Source organism: Chaetodon trifascialis, chromosome 17 (assembly GCF_039877785.1).
Source record: "Chaetodon trifascialis isolate fChaTrf1 chromosome 17, fChaTrf1.hap1, whole genome shotgun sequence".
NCBI classification, from domain to species: domain Eukaryota; kingdom Metazoa; phylum Chordata; class Actinopteri; order Chaetodontiformes; family Chaetodontidae; genus Chaetodon; species Chaetodon trifascialis.
The window spans coordinates 2,515,444-2,537,604 of NC_092072.1; the positions used below are offsets into that span (position 1 = coordinate 2,515,444).

Genomic DNA, 22,161 nt, shown 5'->3' on the forward strand with positions numbered 1-22,161 from the left:
GTCTGTAGAGGATGATAAACATCTTACACTCTGAAACCCCGACAGAGTTCAAAAGCAGCAAACGTCAGGCAGCCGTAAACAAAGCTGGTTCACTCTGAACAGTGAAGGAAACTGACAGTGTGAAGAGAAACATCAGAAGCACTCCTGCACAGGTAGCACGTGGTAATCAGAAACTTTGATAACGCTCTGATCGTTCATGCAGGGGTGTGAAAAAACGCTGTTCCGTGTAATAATCCCAAATCCAATTAAGGAATTATTTGTCGGAACAACACTGAAGGACCAGTGTAAATTGCATTTTTGGTCAATGCCGTTTAGTCTGATTGTGTTCTCTTCATTGTTCATGCGGAACGCTCACACTGACCCCCAAAGACATCATGTGAGTTCATTATCCCCGGCACGTCCGCTGTGGCCCTCAGCAGCTCCTGTAATTGTTACTCGTAATACATCTCTTTGTTAGAGGCTTGTCACTTCTTTTTTTTTATTTTTTATTTTTTTATTTTTTAGCACGACTGGTCAGTCGTCAAATTGGCTCCTCTGGAGAGCAATTTAGTCCATTCGCAATTAGCAAACTTGGGAGTGGAGGTGGAAAATGCCTCAGTGGCGGCGGTGACAGCGGCTCCCAGGGGTCGCGAACACTGGAGGCTGAAAACTGTGAGACTGAGGGAGGGGGTTCGTTAAAAAGAGACATCTGGCTGTTTGATAGGGTGACACCACAACTACAAAACTGTTCATATGGAACAATAAAACTCCCACATGGAGACATGCTGTTTATTCTCAAATATATTTACACCTTACACATAGAGAAGACCAGGCCTTTATTAATAAAGGCCTGTCTCAAATACAGGCCTGTTTCTTCTTTAGTTTTTCTCGTCTATGAAAGTGTATCTTTATATGAAGTCTGTCTGATTATCCACTGATTTCCACCTTCTCTTTGTTTATATTTCAGGTGTATTAATTCCATTAGCACAACTCAACATTATACTCACAATTCTGCTGCTCTGAGTTGGTGTTTTAATAGAAGTGCTGTTGTCATTCACTACTTTCAATCACCTTTTTTTAATCAGTGTTAAGCTTCTGCAAATGAAACTCAACACTTCCTGTATTTCCACATTAAAAGCCTCCTAGCAGCTCAAAGTGCAGATCCTCTCCCTCCCCTGGTTGTCTTTTATTTTGGAAAATCTGCAGGAAGTGTTGGTTTCACGTAAAAGGACAGAAGCTAAATGAGTCCCCGGCTGTAACGGACATTACTACATGTTGAACTGTTTTTCTGGAGCTCTGCTGACCCCACATTCGCCAAAACATAGAGAGCAGACCCAGTTGGAGAGCAGATGCACAGCAGTACTTTTGATAATGGAAACTTTTTGAAGGCGAGGCAGCTGTGCAGCAAGTCCCGCTTCCAAGAAATAAACCGTCCTCGAAGTGCAAGGACCGAGATACGTACTGATGCAGCTGCTGACGTTGCACCTGGGCACAGCAGCGTGGATCCAAAGCTGGCCTCCACTCCCCCTTTGTGTCACTCACATTGATTCATGCTGACTGAGCAAAGCCAACACAACATCTCACGCACAAAGGATTGATAAAAAGGAAAATGTGGATGCAAACAGCTTTGGGCGCTGAGGGCGGGACACGCTGCAGCGGCACAGCACACCCTCGGGAAACTGATTTCTTTTTTCCTTCACATCCTTTTTCTGTTCAGATGGCTCTGAGTCTTCAGAGACGCAGATGTTGATTTTAATTTCATAGCCCCAGAATAGAGCAGCGTGTTTCTCTGAACCTGCAATTTAGTTTTATGTTTGGTTTCCACATCCAAACAGAATCCACAGATCATCTGGGATCAGCATCTAAAAACAAATAAATTAAGGAATAAGCAAACTAGAAATGGCAGAAACGTCCCTTTAAAAAGACTCCAGAGCCACACGTGGCATTATTATTCTTATTGTTACATACACCAGCATGCAAAATCAATAATGTGCATTATCTCAGTCAACAAAGACCTTCAAACATCAGATGCTGGCTCTTTGGATGCAGATGCTCCTGGTCGACTCCAGAAAGACAAGGCGAAGTAAAAGATGGGACGCTTGTTAAAGTTGAATTCGTTCTGGCAGTTGGACAAAATATTCTGGCGCTGTTTGATGGCTGAAGTTTGATAACCCTCATAACTCCGAGTGCTTCGCAGAAGTACACTTGAAAAGATTAATATTTTTAGGGATCCAAGTCCTTGGAGATTAATTAGACTCCACCGCCTCTGCCGTCCCTCCCACCCTGAAAACGCCTGCCTCTCCGGCTGGTTGTCCGATCATTGTTTGTGCTTTTACAGGTCGACTGGCGAAAGCCGCTCTCAGTTTTCACAAAGCAATTTCTTTTAGAGATAGAGGAACTGCGCAGTGACACGACGGCAGGAGCAACCACAGCTCGTTTAATTTACCTCTGTCACTCACAACAAACGCTGTCACAGTAACTTTAAATCATCTACTGTGTCGTCTGTCCCGTCCAATATTTCTTTCCCCTCAAAGTTCACTTCTGCTTCATCTACAGTTATTCATATGCTGAATATTGCTGCTGCTCAGAGTGTCACAGAGAGTAAAATGTTATCCAATCTGGATGAGACGCCAAAAAAAAGCTTACTGAAATATGAAATTAAACAACTTTGAAAGAAATGGGACGAGGCCAAAGCAGTGTCTTTGTTGAACAGTCCAGCCTACAGTAAGTAAAAGCTTACATCCAGTCTTTACTTATGTTTGCTTACTGTGCGTCTTCATGCACATATTATGTGATGTAGATATCATAATGGAGGCGACACCCTTACTGGCACGTTAGGCTCCATTAGTGAAGGATTTTGCAGCGACTTCAGGATCAATGTGCTCTGCTTTTTTGCTGACAGTGTTCTTTCTGTTTAATCAGCTGTGACCTCATTCATTTGGGGGATTTCTGGCCAAATATGACTGGAACTAAGCAGTAAAGTCAGTCTGGGGCAAGCAGCGATGTCCAGGACTGAAAAGTCCAGGACTGAAGCCAGCTTGGAAGCGCCAAAATCCACAGTTCCCATAGACCCCCACATTAAAATGCCCAACTTTATAGCAGATATGAATTTGAAATATGTTTACATTATGGTGCAAAAAGCAGTTTTGGTCTCTAACTAATTTCCTCATTCATGACAACTGTACAGAGGCTGAATTTTTGTATAAATCACTCATTTAAATAGCATTAAAGCTTAAGCTAGCCAGCTAGCCGCGACAGTCGGCCCATGCTCCACCCACACTCTGCCTCCTCCTGAGGTCTCAGTGAATACAGCAAATACAGTTGTTATTCAGATAATTCACACGAGTGGTGATAAAATGGCTTCTTACAGGGCTGTACGCTTACTTTTTTAGGTGGTAGCACTGGTGCTAGCAAGTTAAAAATGAAAAACAGTTAGTTAACATGTTTATTGGCTAAATTAATTTGATACTGATAAGAAATTTTAATAATGTTGAACAACAATTAAACTGATTCTTTAACCTACATTTTTCCTCCACCTGAACACAACAGGATGAATTTAAACATTTTTAAACATGAAAAATCAACAACGTTGTATTTTCAATGCACATCGGTGAACTGTCTGTGCTGCTCATCCGTTTGCCTGCCGCCATACAATACTTACAAAACATTGCCTTTTTGCTCTGGTCATATAAAAGCCAGTTGAAATCTTTTAACCACTGAGGGTTGAATCGATTCATGTTTGTATCTGAGGAGACAGGCCGGTCTGATGAAGAAGCGACGAGTGACAAAGATTCAGCGTCAGACTCCATAAATGCTGTAGTCGTACTATTTTCCTCCAAACGGCGTCTTTTATCCTCGTTGTCGTGACCTACTGAGGTAGAAACTACAGAAAAACACCTCTTCATTTTGCTTGAGTCTTCTTGTTATTCTTAGTTGTTGCGGTTGGTTTGTCACAGAAATGATAGAAAAGTTGCGTTTTCCCGCCACAGATGAGCGAGGGCGGGAACGTTTACCCGGAAATGTAGAAGGACAGTACACACACACAAACTACAACTCCCATGAAGCATTGTTCCAACATCTGACGAACAGGACAAGCGACAGTAATATAGCCTAGTTTCCCCCACTGCAACACCGTCGCACTTGTGCTTGTGGATGCATGTTTCTCTTCGCACAGAATGATTTTTAGCAGCAAATGCGACAGAAGTTGTCGCACTGTACAGCCCTGCTTTAGTGTTTTCTGATCTGTAACCTCTGCACTCAGAGTTCGGTTCAGTGTAGTAAACTTAGACCTCAGCACAGACTGTGGTCGTGTTTGAAAGGAGCTGATGTCGACCGTTAGTACAACAGCACACTTGAATATCAGCGTTTGGTCTCACAGTCAAATGCCTCCACAGTGACCTCCGTAATAAGAGGTTTGTGCGCAGTGGTTTAACAACATTACGCTGCTGTGGCCTGTGAAGTTTTAATCTTCTGAACAAATTACTGATGCTGTTTCATACTCTGGGTAGAGCAGAACGACGGAGGGAGTCAGCTGAGGTGCTTAGCCATGTCGGTCTGCCTGCATGTGGACGTACTCCAGGTGATGCCACACGTTTGAAACTGCTCTGGGTCATAAAACCCTTTCCCTCAATGCTTTTCTGCACAGATTGGATCAAGGAAATGTTATTTCTGAGGATTGAAGCTCGAGGCCCTTAAATCCTCGCTGTTGACCCATGTAAAGCCTTCAAAGGCAGGCATGTTCTGTAGGTGAGAATAGACCTGAAAATATGCTGAAATGTCCCCAAATCTTCACGAAAATGTCAGAAATGGACAGGATGAAATTTAATTGTAAGCTCTGGCTTCTCCCCCTCTGTGTTTGCACGTCTGCTCTTTTTATTTGTGCAGACGTTCCCCCTCTTTGCTCCGTGGCATTTTCCTCCTTAGAGCAGGTGAGAGAGGATATAGCTGAAATTCTGCCTGTCTGTCAGCTCTTTGTGGGGAAGATTTCTCCCAAAGAGCGGCTTTATGCGCCGCCGACTGCCGTGATTAATGTATTTACAGGGACATAAAGGGAGCAGAGAGCCGGACAGGGAGAGAGAAATCAACCGAGCACTCATTGAAACTCGATGAATTAGATTACGGGAGTGAGCCGCACACAGAATGAACATGCGTCTTTAGCGTCTGTTGTCAGGATGTGAGCCGAGGTCGAGCCCGGCATAATTCGCCTGTCAAGGAACGTTTGAATTCCCACACATGGCCGTTGAGGAAGTGGATTGTGGCACGCGGTGATTCATGCTGGAGTGAGATTTGTGTTTTGTCTGAGCGGATTTGACATTTCAGTCAACACGGCCGAGCCGCGGCGGTCTAATCCGCGTGGCGGGGCTTCACGAGAGGTTTCCACGCAGCACTAATTAACCCAGAGGTCGATTAATATTGTAACTGTGAGCGCTGGGAGCTGGAGCTTCCTTTGACTGGGACGTCTTCAGAGTGCGTCAAACGTCCTCTGTGACCGGGTCGGTACACACGTCTGATGCTGCGTCCCCTTCCCACTGTCTCATTCTTTTTGATTAATGCATTAATGGCCGGCGCTGAGAGGCCCGTATCACCGGAGCGCAGAGTGTGTGTCAGATGTGCACGTGATGCTGATAGTTGAGCGGATCGTCTAATGTTTGTGCCCCCCCCCCAGCTTTCATCTCCCATGCACTGCCGCGACGCTCTGCCCTCAGACACCAGGCCATTTCACAAGCTGCTTCAAAGGGCTTCTCCCGCTTCCACGCCTGCCTCTAACTCCCAGGTTCTCTTTTCAATTCATGACTTTCTCTGTAAAAATGGCCTCTAATTCGTTCTCATGCAGCTTTTTCCTCCTCCCCTCTCTCTTCAGCCTCTTCCCGGTGTCATAATCCTTCATTTTCCGTTCATACTTGGATATTTACTCTACTACACGTGCTGTGTTTCGGTGTCATTCGGAGCATCTTTAACATCGTAGCTTGTAATTTGTAGTAACTGATATCCTGCACTTTCATTTCACTCCACACACACTGTGGCCACAGAACAGGTTGTTTGCATGTGACGTCACGTCACTCTGTTGTCGGCGTGAACTGCAGGTGGAGGCCGGGAAGCTCTTTAACACACACTCAAGATGCCTGTGCTTTGCGTCGTTTGCTCAGATTGATCAAACCAAGACACAACAAGGAGCTTTTATTGAGTACCAGAGAGTGAAAAATGCAAGAAAGTGACCAGAAAACGCTGGAAACAATGTCTTGTTAACTGTCTGCAGTGGGATGATGGTGGAAGTGCTGAAACATTAGCTGCTGTTTTAAATCTGTGGTGACGGATTTAAAGTAACATCTACAAGCAACACAACTAACACTTGTTAAATCAGCGTTAACGGCTTCACATAAGACAGCTGAACATAAATAACGTATCCTGTGTTGTTTAGCGATGATCCACGTCTTTAGTGGCGTTTCAGTGGACCTTTGCGAGCGGTTAACCGAGCAAACAACCGTAACATAAACATCAACATTCAGCACCGCGGCGCTGAACGTTTGTAGCTCGGTTAATCCACAGAACGATAAAAGCTACGAACCCGAGCAAAAACCAAACAGCAGAGAACCCGGAGTACCGAGGTCGGGAACCCAACCGCTAACAAGAAAGTTGTTGCCGCCATATTTTCGTCTGCTTTCCTTCGACTGTTCTGGTTTTCTGTTTGTACCTTTCTCTCATACTTTCATCTAAACTGGCCCACTAAGAACTTTCCTTCATCTCGTCCATCGCGGCTTTCACTTCCTGCCCTCCGTCTGAATTGAACGTCACGTGACCGCCTGCTGCCCTTCCATCTTATTTTTCTGTTTTCTCTTCTTCGATTTTAACGTCAGGTTTCTCTCCCTCCTCTCATTTCTTCCCTCTTTGCTGCATTTCATCATATGTCCTTCTGTTTTTTGGCGTAACACAATAAACTCCATCCTCCTCCTCCTCCTCTCTCCTCGTCCTCAGCTTTCCTTCTTTCTTCTCCCTCGGGGGATCAGAAACCTCACTCTCATAACAAAGGGGCGGTAATCCCCTTTTTAAAATTTCTCTTTTATTTTCTCCTGCAGTGCTGGACTGTTTTAACTCCTCCTTTATTGTCTTCTCTCGCCCTAATTCCTCATCTTTCCTTTGTCTTGTTCCCTCTTCATCATCTTGCGCTCTTTCCTATGAACCTTATAAACCTCCTTCTCTCCTCTTTTTCTTATCTTGTTATTCCATTTTCTTTCAGCGTCTCCTCCTTTTGACCTCCTCCATCTTTTCTCTTACAGATGAGATTGACATGTTGGAGCGTCTCTGGCTGTCGGGCATCTGCCACAATGATAAGATCGAGGTACGACGTCTTCTACCTTTTCTCCATCAACCTGTCACACATCAGCCTCTGTGCTGTTTTCAGGATCAGCTAATGTAGTCTAATGTAGTCCTGGTCAGACAGTCAGTCAGGTGTTAGTCGGGTTAGTTTTCTAACCAAACAGATGAAGCTCGATCCGTTGTGATGATCCGGCTGTGACCCCAGAACAGACAGAGGCACTGATAACAAGGTATCACTGAAACCAGACTGACGCAGGTTATATTTACCTGAGCTCACCCTTTATTCTCTGATCATCCCCCGTTTATCAGCTCCTGTAGGCCAAACTGCCGACAAAAATGACCAAATTTGCCGGAAGGAACAAGACAGATTAATCTATTGACAACAGCCAGGAAGCATGTTTTCTAATGTCAGTGTAGTCCTGCCCTCAGAGATCTCAGATGAGACGAAGTGCAGAAAATTGGCTGCTGCACATTGAAATAACATCACTGTCACTCACAAATCGGCGTACACAGGAAGTAATCGTGACATCGTGAATGGCGATTTTTCTCCTCCTTGCTCCTTTGCATCTTCATTAAACTGACATTTTAACGTTTTTTGCATGATGATTTGCAAAGATATGGTCTTCTCTCTCTGCACCCGGAGCCATATTTCATGTCACACTGCCTCAGTTCACAAAGCATTCTGGGACTCTGCTCTGTCTGGAGAAAACGCTGTGTTTGGAGGGCCTGTTGGAAGAATAAATGACTGCTGCCCAAAACAAATGGGACGCCCTAACCCACACGTATGCGTGTAAATCAGCAGGGTCGGACCAAGTGGTCGCGCTGAAGGGGGGGCCAGGATTGGGTCTTAGTGAAAAACTGTAAATTAAGTGATTAAAGTCAAAGTCCAAAGTTTCTCTGCACTTGGGTTGCAAACCACAGCTTGTAAGCCGTGTAATCAAAAGCAGTCATCTCACCGGGGTTGAGGTTTGTCTCTGCTCTGTATGATTCCTCACCCCCTCTCCTGCTCGCCGTCGCTTCATTTGCTCTGCTCAGATTTCCAAACACAGCTAACTGCCTATCAGGTGTCACCCTGCATTTTCAGGTTGTTTTGTGCAGCGACAATCACACACCTAACAGAACCGCACTGGAGGAGGGCCGAGACGCTCAATTTCAGGGGTGTCTGCGCGCTTATTTGGTGTTACACAAGTTCAAATTTGTATCGTTGTTGCTCGGACAAACAAAGCAAACGTAAGGCGTAAAGGCCTCAGAATGAGCGTCTGCACGCAGACTGGGTGCAAATGCCTCCACAGGAACCGAAACCCTCGATATAAAGCAATAATAATTATTGATTTGACGCAGCCTGGCTGCAGATGAGAGCTATTAATGTTAAAGTGAACACATTAAGCTCCCTGAAAAGCTTTTTGTTTGATGCAGACCAGATTTCTTGTGATGACTGATGTGTTTTGGTCTTTGCATCGGTGTTGTGAGCTCTAAAATATCACAGATGGGTGCTCTGACATCCAGTGACAGCAAAGGATTCTCTATTGTACCGCTGGTTGTAATTAACTTTTTATCTGCTGTCTGGGAGACAAATTGGCCCTCGTTAGCAATAAATACACTCTCCTGTCTCATCGCTGCCCCTCCCTTCTCATATGCTTTCCTTCACCTCTTCTGCTTCTTACTCTCATGCTTCCTCTTCCTCATCTCTTCTCCCTGCTCTCATCTCCTATAACGTTTGCCATTAATCTCCCTCCCTCCTGTCTTCCCCCGTTTATCCCCTCTCCCCTCCAGGTGATGAGCAGTAAGCTGGACATAGACAACATGGCCGGGGTCTTCTACATGCTGCTGGTGGCCATGGGCCTCAGCCTCCTGGTATTTGCGTGGGAGCATCTGGTGTACTGGAAACTGCGGCACTGTGTGAAGCGATCGGGCGGGATGGACTTCCTCCTGGCTCTCAGCAGGGTGGGTGAAGGCAGCAAAGACCCCGATACACCGCAACAAGCGTCCTTGCTTACTGGCTCAGAATTGGACAGCACATTAAACAATAAAATACACATGTTTCAAGATTTGATGAGCAACCACCAGAGGTTTCATGTGCGATACAGTGTGCTTAACAAAAGATTGATTTAAAGACATTCAAGCGAGGTTCTCACTTTTAGTCTTTAACCAGTAATTTGGTCTTTCCATAATAACATCTCTTATTTGTCCTCATCAATCTGCATAATAACAGAAGCTTATCCAAAATTCACTGACTTAAAGGCAGCGTGTGCAGCCAGAAATGAATGAGGACGAGGATTGAGCCATGAGGTGCTACAGTCCAGCTCTCTCCTCATCTCTCATTCAGGAAGCTGTTATGACTTATGCAGTGATGTGCAGGACATATGGAGCATGTTCTCACGTCACGCTTTGAGGCCGTTTTTTGGTTTGGTTTGCATCATGTGGAGAAATGGATGCACCGCCATTGTATGGCCTTTGCCTAGAATCCACATCAGAACAGCCTCTGAGGTGGAGGCCAGTTGTTTATGTCGGGTCACAGCTATAAATATTATCTGTCTGCACAAGAATTTCTGCCAGGAGGTTTTAAACGTTCGTTTCTCGCTCGTCTCACTGATTTGCACACCCTCGACCTGCAGAGGAACTAAAACCCAATCAGTGGAACGACCTGCAGATTCGTAATGCAGAGCTCGGGGAGCATTGTTAAAGGATTTATGCAGGAGCAGATGTTCTGCTAGGCTGAAATGTGAGGAGACTTTCAGAGTTTCCTCTTCCCTGCATGCAATTAGAGCAGACGGTGTCTTGCTGATGCAGCCAAGAGGTCCACTTCATTCAGGAAAATATAGATGAAGCAAGAATAGAAAACAGTTTTTAGACGCGATCAAGATATGGATCGCACAAAAGTAGGTGACACTCAGCGCTGGTGCTTGTTTTTGGCACTCAGCAGGGGAGAAGGAGGCAGAGCCAAAAAGAGGAGCATCAGTGGCATCTATCCTTGGCGTCACACCAAGAGAAGCCAAAAGGTCTGAGACAGAATGATCACTTAGCTGTCGCACAGCTATTTTCGTTCAGCGCCAATACAGTTTCTGTAAGTTCAGCTCGGGGTCCTGAAAATATTTAGTGCAGGTCCCGAGACGGAATTACAGGGGTGGAGGTGAAACGGAGGGAGGCCTTCGAGAAAAGAGGTAATGAGGGGAAGACAGAGGATGACCGGGAAGAAGACAACAAGGTAAGAAAGGGATGGGAAAGCATTAAATGCTGTGACTGGGGAGGGAGAGTAAGGAGAAGTGGGAAGGCAGGGGAGGGAAGCCGAGATAAGAGGAGAAGAGAGCCGGCCGAGGAGACAGCTGTGGCTTTGGATGGCAGAGGCAGTGGAGTATAGCAGGTGCTGGGGAGAGGCCAGAAGGAGGTGAAGGGTGGAAAGAAACGACAGGGACAGATAGGAGGAGGGAGGACGGAGGCGAGGTGGAGGGGAGGCTGCTGAAGTGGAAAACAAGCTTCATAGAGCACTGGGGAGATATTCTTGTTTGTCAGCAGACGCTGTGATGGAACGCTCGCTGTGGAAGTGCCGCTGGTCGGACGGGTGGTACCATCAAGCTGGAATGACGACGGAAGATTTGATTTATTACCTCCTCCTGCCGACAAAGCAGAGAAAATGGCTAATTCATGCACAGCGGAAGAGTGAGCTAATTGCTCTCTAAAAAGGAGGGAGAGGAAATAACATTACAGCTCCTACTTTATGCTTCCAACATTTAAAGACACGACACAAGTACAACTAAATCAAACTAATCACCAGCAAAGCAAAAGAAAAGAAAACAGAATTATAGCTTTTGCACATAAATCAGCAATTCAAAATATACACTTTATTGAACCTCAGCCAGGAATCTTAAAGCATATTCAGACCTAAAGCTATCGAGCTCGGCTCAGAAAGGGACTGTTTTCCTTTACTTATCTATCACTTTAGCTTATTTTCTCAATTCCCATGTGACACCCGACAGCCATCTTTGTTTAAAGGAAGCACAAAGCATAACCTTCGTGCCTAATCCTAACCAAACTCTGACTGTCATCTTAAAGGTTTCTCAGCAAGCTTTATTTTGAAAGTCTCCCCTCATGCTGCATATTATTATCGCTAACTTGGCATGAAAGATGCCTCCAACTGAAATGCATTAGTGTGAAACTCGCGCTGAGTGTCAGGAACAAAATGGAAAGTGCGTCCCGTAGATTAAATTTCGCGACTGTTTCGTGAACTGCTGGAGACGGTTTGGCTTTCAGGCTGAAGAGCCATTTACTGAACACACTCCACTGTTTTATTGAAAATTTGTATTGTCCATGTGGGTGAAAATCCGTTGTGTCCCCTGCAGTCTGTGATATCCAGATATTCCCTGCAGACCCTTTAATTCCACCTCTCTTCATGCCTTCAGACTGCATATTCTTCTCGCTCGAGCGAACTCGACTCTTATCTGTTGCATTCCTCATTCCAAGAATAAAAACATCAATACGTGCAACGGGCACTCCCAAGACCAGTTCGCTCCTATCTCACGAGCTATATGCTGCGTTTGCTTTAAAGCCTCGGCAGCTGGCCTCTGCGCCTTGCTTTAACCCAATCAGTGACTCACCCAAGTTTCAATTTCACAGTGTGTGCGCCCCGTGCTCTGGAGCCTGCGATAGCATTTCTGCCGCTGGGACTGCTGATTCATGTGTCCGGAAGGGCCGTTATTACAGTCTCTCCATCAGATCTGTGTCCCGGCAGGGAGGAGAGATTTACAGGAGGCGCCACACATTTAGTCATTAAGATGTGACAGATATCGATGAATGTTATAAATCATCGTCATATATGAAGAATAATAGAGTCTTTCTGATTTACATGGTTGTCCTCAGTGCTGCTAATTGAGTCCCATCTATCTACAGCGAGGCGTAAATATACTGAGGTAGGGGAGAGGGAGCACCCTCTGATGTTTTTTCTGTTTTACTTGGAGTCTGCTCCGGGTATAAAAATGAAAAGGACATTGTCACCAGGAGCTAGTAATTTACTCAGATTTCTGACTCTTTCATCTGATGTTTTATTCATATCAAACATTGTTGAATGTTGCAGCTCAGATGTAAAACGCCGTGTTTGGAGCAGTTCATTAAAACCAAGTGAGAAAGATCGTACTCAAACTCAAGTGGCAACAAATAACGGCTCCAAGACACGTGAAGACGAGTCTCTGTCGGGATGCATCCAGCGACCGGCTGCTGGAAACAAGATCTTGACATCAGATTGTTGGTTTCTTTGTAGATAAAAGAGCTTGGTCTGTACCAGCTTTATATGGAAAGTGTCCTGAGACAACTTCTGTTGTGATTTGGCGCTATACAAATAAAATTGAATTGAAATTGAATTAACTGTAGATCATTCTGGATCAGAAGGTTTGGACCTGCGTCCATTTTCAACTGTTTCCTTCACTTTAAAAATCTCCCTCTCAAGTCGTTTTTGGCGTCAGTTGACCTTTCTTTTTGATACGGAAAGTTCTTTGAATCTGTTGGAAATGAATTGACATATTGTAGCTGCGCTGGGAGATCACCTGGTTAAGGTTGGGTTAAGATCGCTCATCGTTATTTCAGCCTTCATTCGTGCAGTGGGAACGACGTCTGAGGAGACGCTGAAGCTCGTTGGGTTTCGGTTAAGGAAAGACGGGAAAGGTGCTTCTCTTAAGATGCATCATCTGTCACCAGCTGTTTTATTTGCACAGTGACAAAATAGCTTCTGTTGCCTTGCTCTCCCCCATTGTTTTGACTCCTCTCCAGAAGCTGTACACTCCTTGCACATACCTCCCTCTTCAATTATTTTTTGCAGTGCTTTTGGAGAAAACCCAGTCCTGTTCCAGCTGAGTGATGCTTTGTTTGCTGAAAGCTTTGTTTGGTTTGATTGTGTGAAAACTGACACTCCAAGAAGCTTGCTAAACTCAGTCCAAAGTTTCTCCAAAACTCTCATCAATATTTAATGGTCAGTACTCCCTGTTGTCTGCCTTTAGCGGCGACGTGGTGACACAGAGAACCTGAGGTAGAGGAAAACCACCCAGAGCAATTTCCCAGCACGCTGAGAGAGAAAGACAGATTATTCTTTTCAAAATGTTTTTGTGAAACGTGTTGAGCCGACAAAGTTACACAGTCAGTGGCTGTGCAGCGCGCCGAATAAAGATAAAGGAAAACAGTGAGGATAGAAGCACAAGACAAATTTAAAGCCTCTCTTGATGCGGCGACCTGTCACGCTTTTAACTGCGTGGTAAAAAGTGTTTATAGTGGCTGTTAAACAGGCTTGCTTCAGCATGCGTAGTGTTTCATCAAGACATGCTAATTGAATGAATCCAAATATTGACATTATGCCGAGTTTTTACAGCCACTGATTTATTACGTTTGGTTATTGTTAGCATCTAAACAGTAAATCAGGTCTATCTACTCAGCATGGTAATAATACCTGGAGAAAATCTAACAACACAGCTGTGGTGTCATCACTTGTTGCTCATTTTAACGTAAGAGGAGATCTCAGTTGATCTTTAACATTGGTGGAAATCCAGATTTCTTGCAGCTCCAGCTTATTTGTGCTTTTTCTACATTCTTTTACCAAAATGTCCTAACCTGATACTCTAAACCAGGCGTCTCAAACTCATTCCGCAAAGAGCCGAGTGGCTGAAGGTTTTCTTTGCAACCAAGCAGCAGCACACCAGACATGACTCATTTCATTAGCTGATCTCAGTCTTCAGACAGCTGATTGGTCAGACTGCGTGCTCTTGATTGGTTGGAGGAAAAACCTGCAGCCACACGGCCCTTTGTGGAATGAGTTTGAGACGCCTGCTCTAAACTGTGGCGAAGAGTGTGTTTTTGTGGGTGAAAGTAGTGAGCTTTAAATGGATCTGCTGCTTTCAAAAGATCATCATTCATCAGGCTGTAGACTTATGTACTGCATTCACACACTAGCAGGTTTCCGAAGACAGCCTTCGTGTGGTTTGTGCAAGTATCAGATCAAAAGTGCTCGATCGGTTTCCTTTTCAGAATCGGGGATGTCGGCTCTCTCTGTCTGTCTCTCTCTCACACACATTTCCTCCTTATCATACTTGGCAGCCTGCTGGTCTAATTACAATCTTTCTTTTATCTCTCCACCCAGGGGATGTACAGTTGCTGCCAGTTTGAGGATGAGACAACACCAGGGGGAAGCAAAAGCTCTTTGCCCCAGTACCACACCATGACCACCATGCCTGCAGCACCCCAACAACACCTCGTTACAGCCACAATAAATAACACGACTGCCATTGCCATGGTGCAGCAACAACAGCAGCAGAAGCACCACCAACAGCAGCAGCAGGGGCAGACTTACACCACCATGCTACCTGGATCGCCTCCAACGACAGGGCACTCAGCAATGGCTCTGGGACCCTCAAACAGCCCCTTACTGGAGGGGCCTATGCCCTGCTCCACCTTCTTGCCGCGGCATGACCGCAGACTGGCTGTGGTCGATCGCTGGAACAGGCCAAAGCCAGAAAAAGTCATGAGCGGAGGTAGTGGTGGAGGAGTGGGTATTGGGGGCATAGCAGGAGGCATCAGCGAACTCCAGGCCCAGCAGCAATATCAGCAGAACCTTGGACAGCACTGGAACCTGCAAGGAGGTGTTGCAGGTGGTGCAGGGGGAGGAGGTGACACAGGGCTAGATGAATATAAGCGCTACTATGGTCCTATAGATCCAGAGGGGCTAGGAGCTAACTCAGACCAACAGGCCGGGGGCCCCCAGCAGACTCCCAAAGCTAATCCTCGAGGCCCTAAAGCCTCCGGGATGCCACGTCTGCCTCCTAAAGGCCCCCAGCAAGGGCCGGGGCACTTGATCTCCAAGCCACCTCCACCGATTCCATCTTCCCCGCGAAGGCCTCCTTTCTGGCGACGGGGAAGCTTAGTCCAGGCGAGGAGAAAAGGCTCAGGAGGTCCCCTCTATGAGAATATACTCCCCCTGGGGAGGAGAGGAGGTGGGAGGTATGGAGCAAGTGATGGAGGTGGAAGGAGAGGGCGACGTCCTCCTCCACCTCCTCCTCTGCCTGTCCCCCTTTCCTCCCCAACGCACACCCCGACCACGCCCTCATCCCCGTGTCGTTTCTACTCCTCCTGCTCGAGTGCCTCGTCCTCCTCCTCTTCCTCCACATCATCCTCATCCTCCTCCTCATCCTCTATCTCGCTCTCTAGGTCAAATTCCCCCTCCTCTTGCTCCAGCGACAGCTCCTACAACTCCTCGCTCAGTTTCCGGTATCGAGCAGGCGACCGGGATTTTACGGTGGATGACGATTATGACTCAGATCTGCTTACAGAGGAGTCCAGCCTCCTCCTGGGGTCACGGAGGAAGATTCGTTCGCGTCGAATGTCATCGCGCTCACTGCCGTGCAGCCCACCACCTCCACCAATCCCACCGCGAAAGCCTCGCCCTCAGAGAGATTATGGCAGAGAGAGAACGGGCAGCCAGCTGGCCCAGTTACAGGAGTGGTGGGCATCATGGGGTGACAGAGAGCGAGGGAGGGGAGGAACCACAAGCCGAGGAGTTGTAGGACTGGGCCGAGAGGAGAAGAGGCACAACAAGGAGAGGGAGCGCGAGAGGAAGAGGAGGAAGAAGGGCCGAAAGAAGAAGAAGAGGGAAGAGAAGGAGAGAGAAAGGGAGCGAAAGCGCCGCAAAACAAAGAAGAAGAGGAAGAAAGAGGATAAGATAAGGAAGAGAGAGCGGAAGAGGTCAGAGCAGGAGGGAGGAGACGCTGAAAAGAGAGAGGAACTCAAGTCAGGGACACCAGACTACCCATCATACCCACCTTTGAGACGAGAGTCTTTTCGGAAAAAGAGCGAAAGCTCAATCAGAAGCTATGGATGGAACATCCCAGGTGAAGATGAGAGGAAGGAGAGGGAAGAGAAAGAGAGGGATGATGGGGAAGACAGCAGAGGGAAAGAGAGACAGCACAGACGGAGGAACAGCAAGCACTATCAAAGCTCGAGCAGTAAGCCTTCTTCATCTGTCAAGTTCTGGGGAGGGGGCAACCCATCCTCTGACGCCATTCCATCTGCCTTTTTGCCCTTGTTGCCTGTCTCCTCTAAAAGGAGGAAGAGTAAAAGTTCAGACAGGGATGCTGTAGGAATGGAAGGAGAGAGGAGGCCATTGCTGGGACGCAACGGAAGAGGCGAGATGCACTCCAAGGAGGGCTTGTCCTTCCACGAGTGGGAGTCCGAGGTGGAGCACGAAGAAGAAGATTCTGAGCTCGAGAGGAGGAAAGTGGAGCGTGGAAAGAGGCGTGGAGGAGGAAGGACAATGTCCGATGAGGAGCGAGAGCATGATAAAGTAGTCGGGATATATTCTGATGATGATGGTTCTTCAGGAGAGTTTGGGAAGTTTGAGAGGTACTGGGAGGATCATGAAGGCAGGGCAGTGGGAGGAATCGGAGGGGGAGGTTGGTTTTTCAGCACCTACCCCTCCAGGGATAAAACCGGCAGCATCAACAGTAGAGACGACCTGTTCGTGGAGCGAGGAGAGAGGTGGGGGACGGCAGAAAGTGGATGGGGGTCTAGTGGAGGTGGTGGTGGCGGAGGAAGAGGCGATGCAGGAGAGAGAGGTTGGGGTTCAGGATCACACTGGCCGCCGCCTCCTCTCACGCCGCCACCTCCTCGGCGATACTGGTCGGTGGACAAACTCCACATACAGGATGAGAAGAAGAGTAAACGCAAGTCCAAGGACAAGGGGAGGGGGCACACGGCTTGTTCCTCTTGTCACTCCCCCAGACACCACCCACACTCCCATTCCTCCAAATGGGCCCGCATCACCTCACGGAGCCAGGAAGAGCTGTACCCACACTGCCAGAGTTTTGGTGGTCCCCTTAAGCCCAAACATGACTCCTCATCGTCCTCCAAACCCGATCGCTCGCAGAATCCATCGAAATCTGGCAGCCAGTCAAACCTCAGCATCCAGCAGCGGACACAGAGGACAGACAGGGATCGAGATCGAGGGCGGCAATCATCCCCACCTCCGACCCTCATACCTAATTTGCCTCCCCCGCTTCCTGCCCTCCCAGCTCCTCCGTCCTCATCTCACCCTATCCACGTTCCTCCCCCTACCTCTTCTTCATCTGTATCCTCTCCTTCTGTGGTCTCATCGACCCCGGGGGCGCCCCAGCCCTCCACCATGGCTTCGGCAAGTGCTAAACTACAGTACCAGAGATTGCGCTCTGTACCTCAGCCCCAGAGGTTTCCTCAGTCTCCTCACTTACCCCTCAAAGCCAAGAGCCTTTGCTCGCGAAGGGGCTCGGCCCATTTCTCCAGTGTGGAGAGCGAGGTCTGAAGTTCAACAAGGTACCAGAGTCTTAAGAGAGCCCTGCAAGGCCGACCTTCAGCGGGTGATCTGGATCTGAATCTGCGTGGCAGCGAACATGGCTGCTCAGCCAAGTCAGTACAGTATACGCACTGAGCCCTTTCCTAAAATTCTGCACAAACAAACAAACAAACAAACCAGAAAGCCAAACAAACCCAACGGGGTAGGTCAAAGGAAAACGGGAGCGGTCTTGCGCTTGCTGCTGTTTCCTTTCTTTCCTCTCAGTATGTGAAAGACTACAACCACAGCAACAACATTGCATTCTGAACTGGGTTAACCAATACACTAAAAGCAAATCAGACACTGAAAGTGGTTCAACTGAAGGAGACTCCTTTGCTTTAGACAGTAAAGGGCTTTGGATGTTGAAGCAGAGCAGCAGTTTGTATTCAGATGATTCTTAATGCTTACTGAGGGCTCAGGAACTTTGTAGTACTGTATGCCTGCTGCTCTCGGAAGCCTTTAACACAGAACAGTGTTCTTATTTTTCCCTTAAACAAATCGCTTACCCCCTACTTTCCTTTTTCCTTAACAAACTGTTTACACCCCCGCAGAACTGTGACGCCCTCCTGAGGCACGTTTGTTGTGTATGATCAATACTTTCTTGTTTGGAGGGAGAGGAGGGCGATAGCCACCTCGTCTTCTCTGTGTTCTCCACGCTCCCTCTCTCGTTCTCCTTGGTTCTCTCCCGTTCCTCTCCACCCTTTCCTCTGCTTTATTTCCCCCTCCTATTTTCCTCTCCTCCGCCACCTTATTCACACGTCTGTCTTCTCATGTCCTCTCCCGTCCCACCCTCTTGGCTCCTCTCCTCGATGTGATTATTCTGTGCGTCTGTGCTTTTCTGTGTTTGTATTCTTGACAACAGGGTAAGTCAACTGTGACTGATATTCTGCTGGCTTAATGAAAAGCTGAGTGCCAAACTTAAGTAGAGCTCGACATCAACCTGTACGTTCGCTGCTGTGTTTCCTTTTATCTCGCAGAGTATGCCGTCATCTCCCAAATATGCGCACATGCACACCAACAGTAACTTCATCTCTTCTCTTTCTTGAGCAATACATTACTCACCCTCTGTTCGTGTTCCAGTTTTATACTTTGAAACCTTCATTTTACTTCTGTGTTGTAGTTGTTCTTGCTGTTCTTGATGGTGATCTATATATCAAAACATGCATTAAGTCTAATACAATGTAAGCACTGTGCCACTCAACTCAAGCTGCACATGAAACGTCCTCTCGACTACCTAACTACGACAATGGAGGCAGTGTCTTTGGCCCTCCTGCATTTGACTGAATGTAAAGTCAGCCGCCAACAAGTGTGCTGCAGCAATTAAGACACTTGGAGATGGAAATCGTAGCATTTATGATGTTCAGCGTGAGCGAAGAGAGTTGAGTTGTAGATGTAGCCTGACGTAAGCAGATGTGCTGCCCTCGCAGGGTGAGTGCTTCAGGATCTGCAGGGTTTTTCTCAGTTGGTGGCGAGACTCGAATACAGCAAAGATTCGCGAATCAAACCCACGCTTGTTTGCCGTCAAACAGGAGGCGTGTGTCTAGCATGCCAGGTGGAGCTACAAGGGGAAAGGTTGTTGCAGGGAAATAAACATGAATAGCCTTATGCTAGTCGCTCCTGCCATATGTTTTATGAGTATGAAGATGTGTATTTTAATCTGACGCAGAGGATTTTGACTGGTGTGAAATTGAATCTGGTGCGAGTGCCGTTTTGATGTCAAAGAGACTGTGCCTACTTTGGACGCTAGCTAGCGGGTGAGAAGAAGCGCTGAGTCAGAGCGATGGCGTTTGAAAGACACAGCGGCGCCTCATGTGCAATCTCCTTTTGTTTTTTTAAAGAAAGGTATTTCTCACCTTGTAAATGTGCAACCAAGAGCTATAGCTTTTTAATCCACGACGAGCTGACACCAGCAGTTACACCCAGATGTCAAGCACTTAGCGAGAGAAGCTAGTTATTTCCATCCACGTTAGGATTCAGCGTCAGGACATCGGTGGAGGTGCGGTGGAGAGGCCGGAGCCGCCGGCGCACACAGTCGGTCTGAAAGCCTGAGCCATTTTTCTCACAACAGTTTGGTCAGCTCTTGTTGTTTGCCTGGAACTGCATCTGAGCCATAATTTACTTCAGCTGAAGAAAACAAAAAGAAAACTTAAGTTTTTCACATCGACTTGTTGTGTGGTTTGTTTGCCTTTCACTAAGAAAAAAATCTCTATATATATATCATAAATATATATATATATATATATATAAATATATTTGTGGCGGTGGGTAGCGTTAGAGAAAATTGTTGTTTTGATATTTGGGGATATAGTTTCTCATTCCACGTCCATCACAATGATAATAATCCAAGTATTATGTGTTAAAAACGCTTCTTCCCTCATATTCACTGACAACAGGGAAGTTACTTTCTTCAGTTACCTTCTTCTAAAGAGAGTGACTCTATCAAAGCGATCGTTTTACAATCAGGAATCAACAGCTTATACAAACTTCACGGAGACCAGGAAAAGCGTATCATGAGTGTGACATGTTTCTGTGCGTTCACGCCGCGAGCGGCTCAAGTCTGCCGACACATCGGACGGCGAGCTTAAACCCGGCAGCTGCTCGCGGCGTGAACGCAAAGCTCGGGCGCTCCGTCACAGGAATGAGCCACCGATTTCTTCCTCCTCCCCCCTCGCCTCCTTTTCCTCATGTCTATCCATCGTGTTGGTGCGTGTCTGCTATTGTGAAGCTGGTCTGTTTTTAAAAAAGAGGAGTATCTGTGGAAATATTTATTTCATCTAAAAAAAATAGCATATCTAAATATATATGATAGTATATTTCAAGGCGCTAAGATCTATGTTATAAGTTTGTCTACTAAATTTTTCGCTATTTATCTCGATGAATATGTCTTTTTTGTCCGTTTGTCTGTCTCTCCTTGTCTCGAACCTCTTGCCAAGCTCCCTACCCCACAGCGAAAACAGAGACCAGTATGTAACTGTGTTTTTGCTCACTTAAGACCAACCATCCGCCTCCATTAGTTACTACTGTAGCTAACGCTAAAATTTCAACAAAGTGACAGCGTGGAGGGGAGTGCGAGTGTCTTATGACCGTGTCACTGTAGCAGTGGCGGCGTGTGTTTGTCTACCCAGAGGGGCCTTTATTTTTGGTTTGGGCTACAGATTAATGACTAATTAAACCTTTTACGGATACAGCAGCTTTTACCACAACTCTCACTTGTGTCGGGGTCGCGTTCTCGACCCTGTTTCAGGTTCACGTCGGACCCTGGAGTTTGTACCGCAGTGTAGAGCGAGGTGACCTCTTTGAAACACGATGTAGCGAGCAGCACAGGCTTTTTTTGCATCTCTTAGTAGCTGTATTACTCTACAAACACATGCACAGCTACCCCTGCCAACCAACCTATACGGTCTATATAAGGACTTTGATATACGTACATAGTGTGTTGTATCTGCCAAGCTGCTGTGCTGTAAAACAAAAAGAGAAAAAAAAAGAATTATACACAACGAACACACTATTTCTTAATTTTACAAAACTGGTAAAGCTAATACGACACATGTCAGGGGCAGGGCTACGTCTGCTCGCCGGTGTGGTGTCCACTGAGGCCAAAAATGGGCTTTCTTTTGATAATCACCTTCAAACAAAGACAAAAAAAAGTCAGTATCTCCATTTTTTGCCAGCATGAAGGGAGAACAGTGACGGTGCACACATCATGGAGTAAACGCGGAAACAACACTGCCTGAGACAGGAGCTCCACCCTCCTGGCCGACCTGCACTGCACGTGCTGGTGAGACTTTAACGTAAGTCAGGATGATGGAAGGTAAATTTCACCAAGCGTTGAGCGGTCCTGAGCCCCAGCGAGCCCACTTTTAGCCTCCAGTGGAAACACATTCAGTTTCTGCCTGTAAACCTCTGAACAATGTCTCAAGGCCTTGTATTAATACTGCTGTCTTGACAGACTGTATGACATGATGGCTAGCTGTGCTGCACTTTATTGTCAGCGCCTCACACACACACACACACACACACACACACACACCTACACACACACACTCGTGCAGGTGAGGGTGGTTAGACGCTGCCATCGCTCTGCTTCAGCCACATCCGCCACCAGTGAGGACGATGACAATACTGTGCTGTACTGCGAGCAGGACAGAAATAAAAAGATGATTTTAATAAAGAACTGAAACAAATGCCTGACTTTTATTTTTGAGTGAGTGAAGAAATGTGAACGGTTTGATTGTTCGTATGTGAGGAATTATAATAACATGAGAAGCACGTTCAGAGCTCAGTTTGGAGACAGCAGATACAATAAAACCACAGTAATCATGGGTCCAGCTCCGGTTTCACTGCAGGTTTTCAGGTTTAGATGCACAGTATGTTCCTTCATGTGACCTCCAAATTACATTAAGAAGAAGAGACAAACACCAGGATGGACAGAAGGAAGACAGTGGCAGTCATTCAGTCGATCAAGCAAAGGTCTCGATGATGTGAGGATGAGGATGTCCCTCGAAGGTCAGCATGTTAAAGTTAATCAAAGTTTA

The 22,161-nt window shown here is 46.6% G+C and overlaps 1 protein-coding gene across 1 annotated transcript in view; it reads left to right on the forward strand.

Annotated features, from left to right (window-relative positions):
- The window catches only part of grin2da (glutamate receptor, ionotropic, N-methyl D-aspartate 2D, a), a 169,196-nt gene extending 150,564 nt beyond the window's left edge, over positions 1 to 18,632 (forward strand). Inside the window, exons 17-19 of the mRNA XM_070984035.1 lie at positions 7,254 to 7,315; positions 9,067 to 9,237; positions 14,408 to 18,632. Of these exons, the coding sequence (XP_070840136.1) occupies positions 7,254 to 7,315; positions 9,067 to 9,237; positions 14,408 to 17,596 (3,422 nt within the window). The 3' untranslated portion in view covers positions 17,597 to 18,632. The remainder of the gene's footprint in view (positions 1 to 7,253; positions 7,316 to 9,066; positions 9,238 to 14,407) is intronic.
- The last annotated feature ends 3,529 nt before the right edge of the window (positions 18,633 to 22,161 follow it).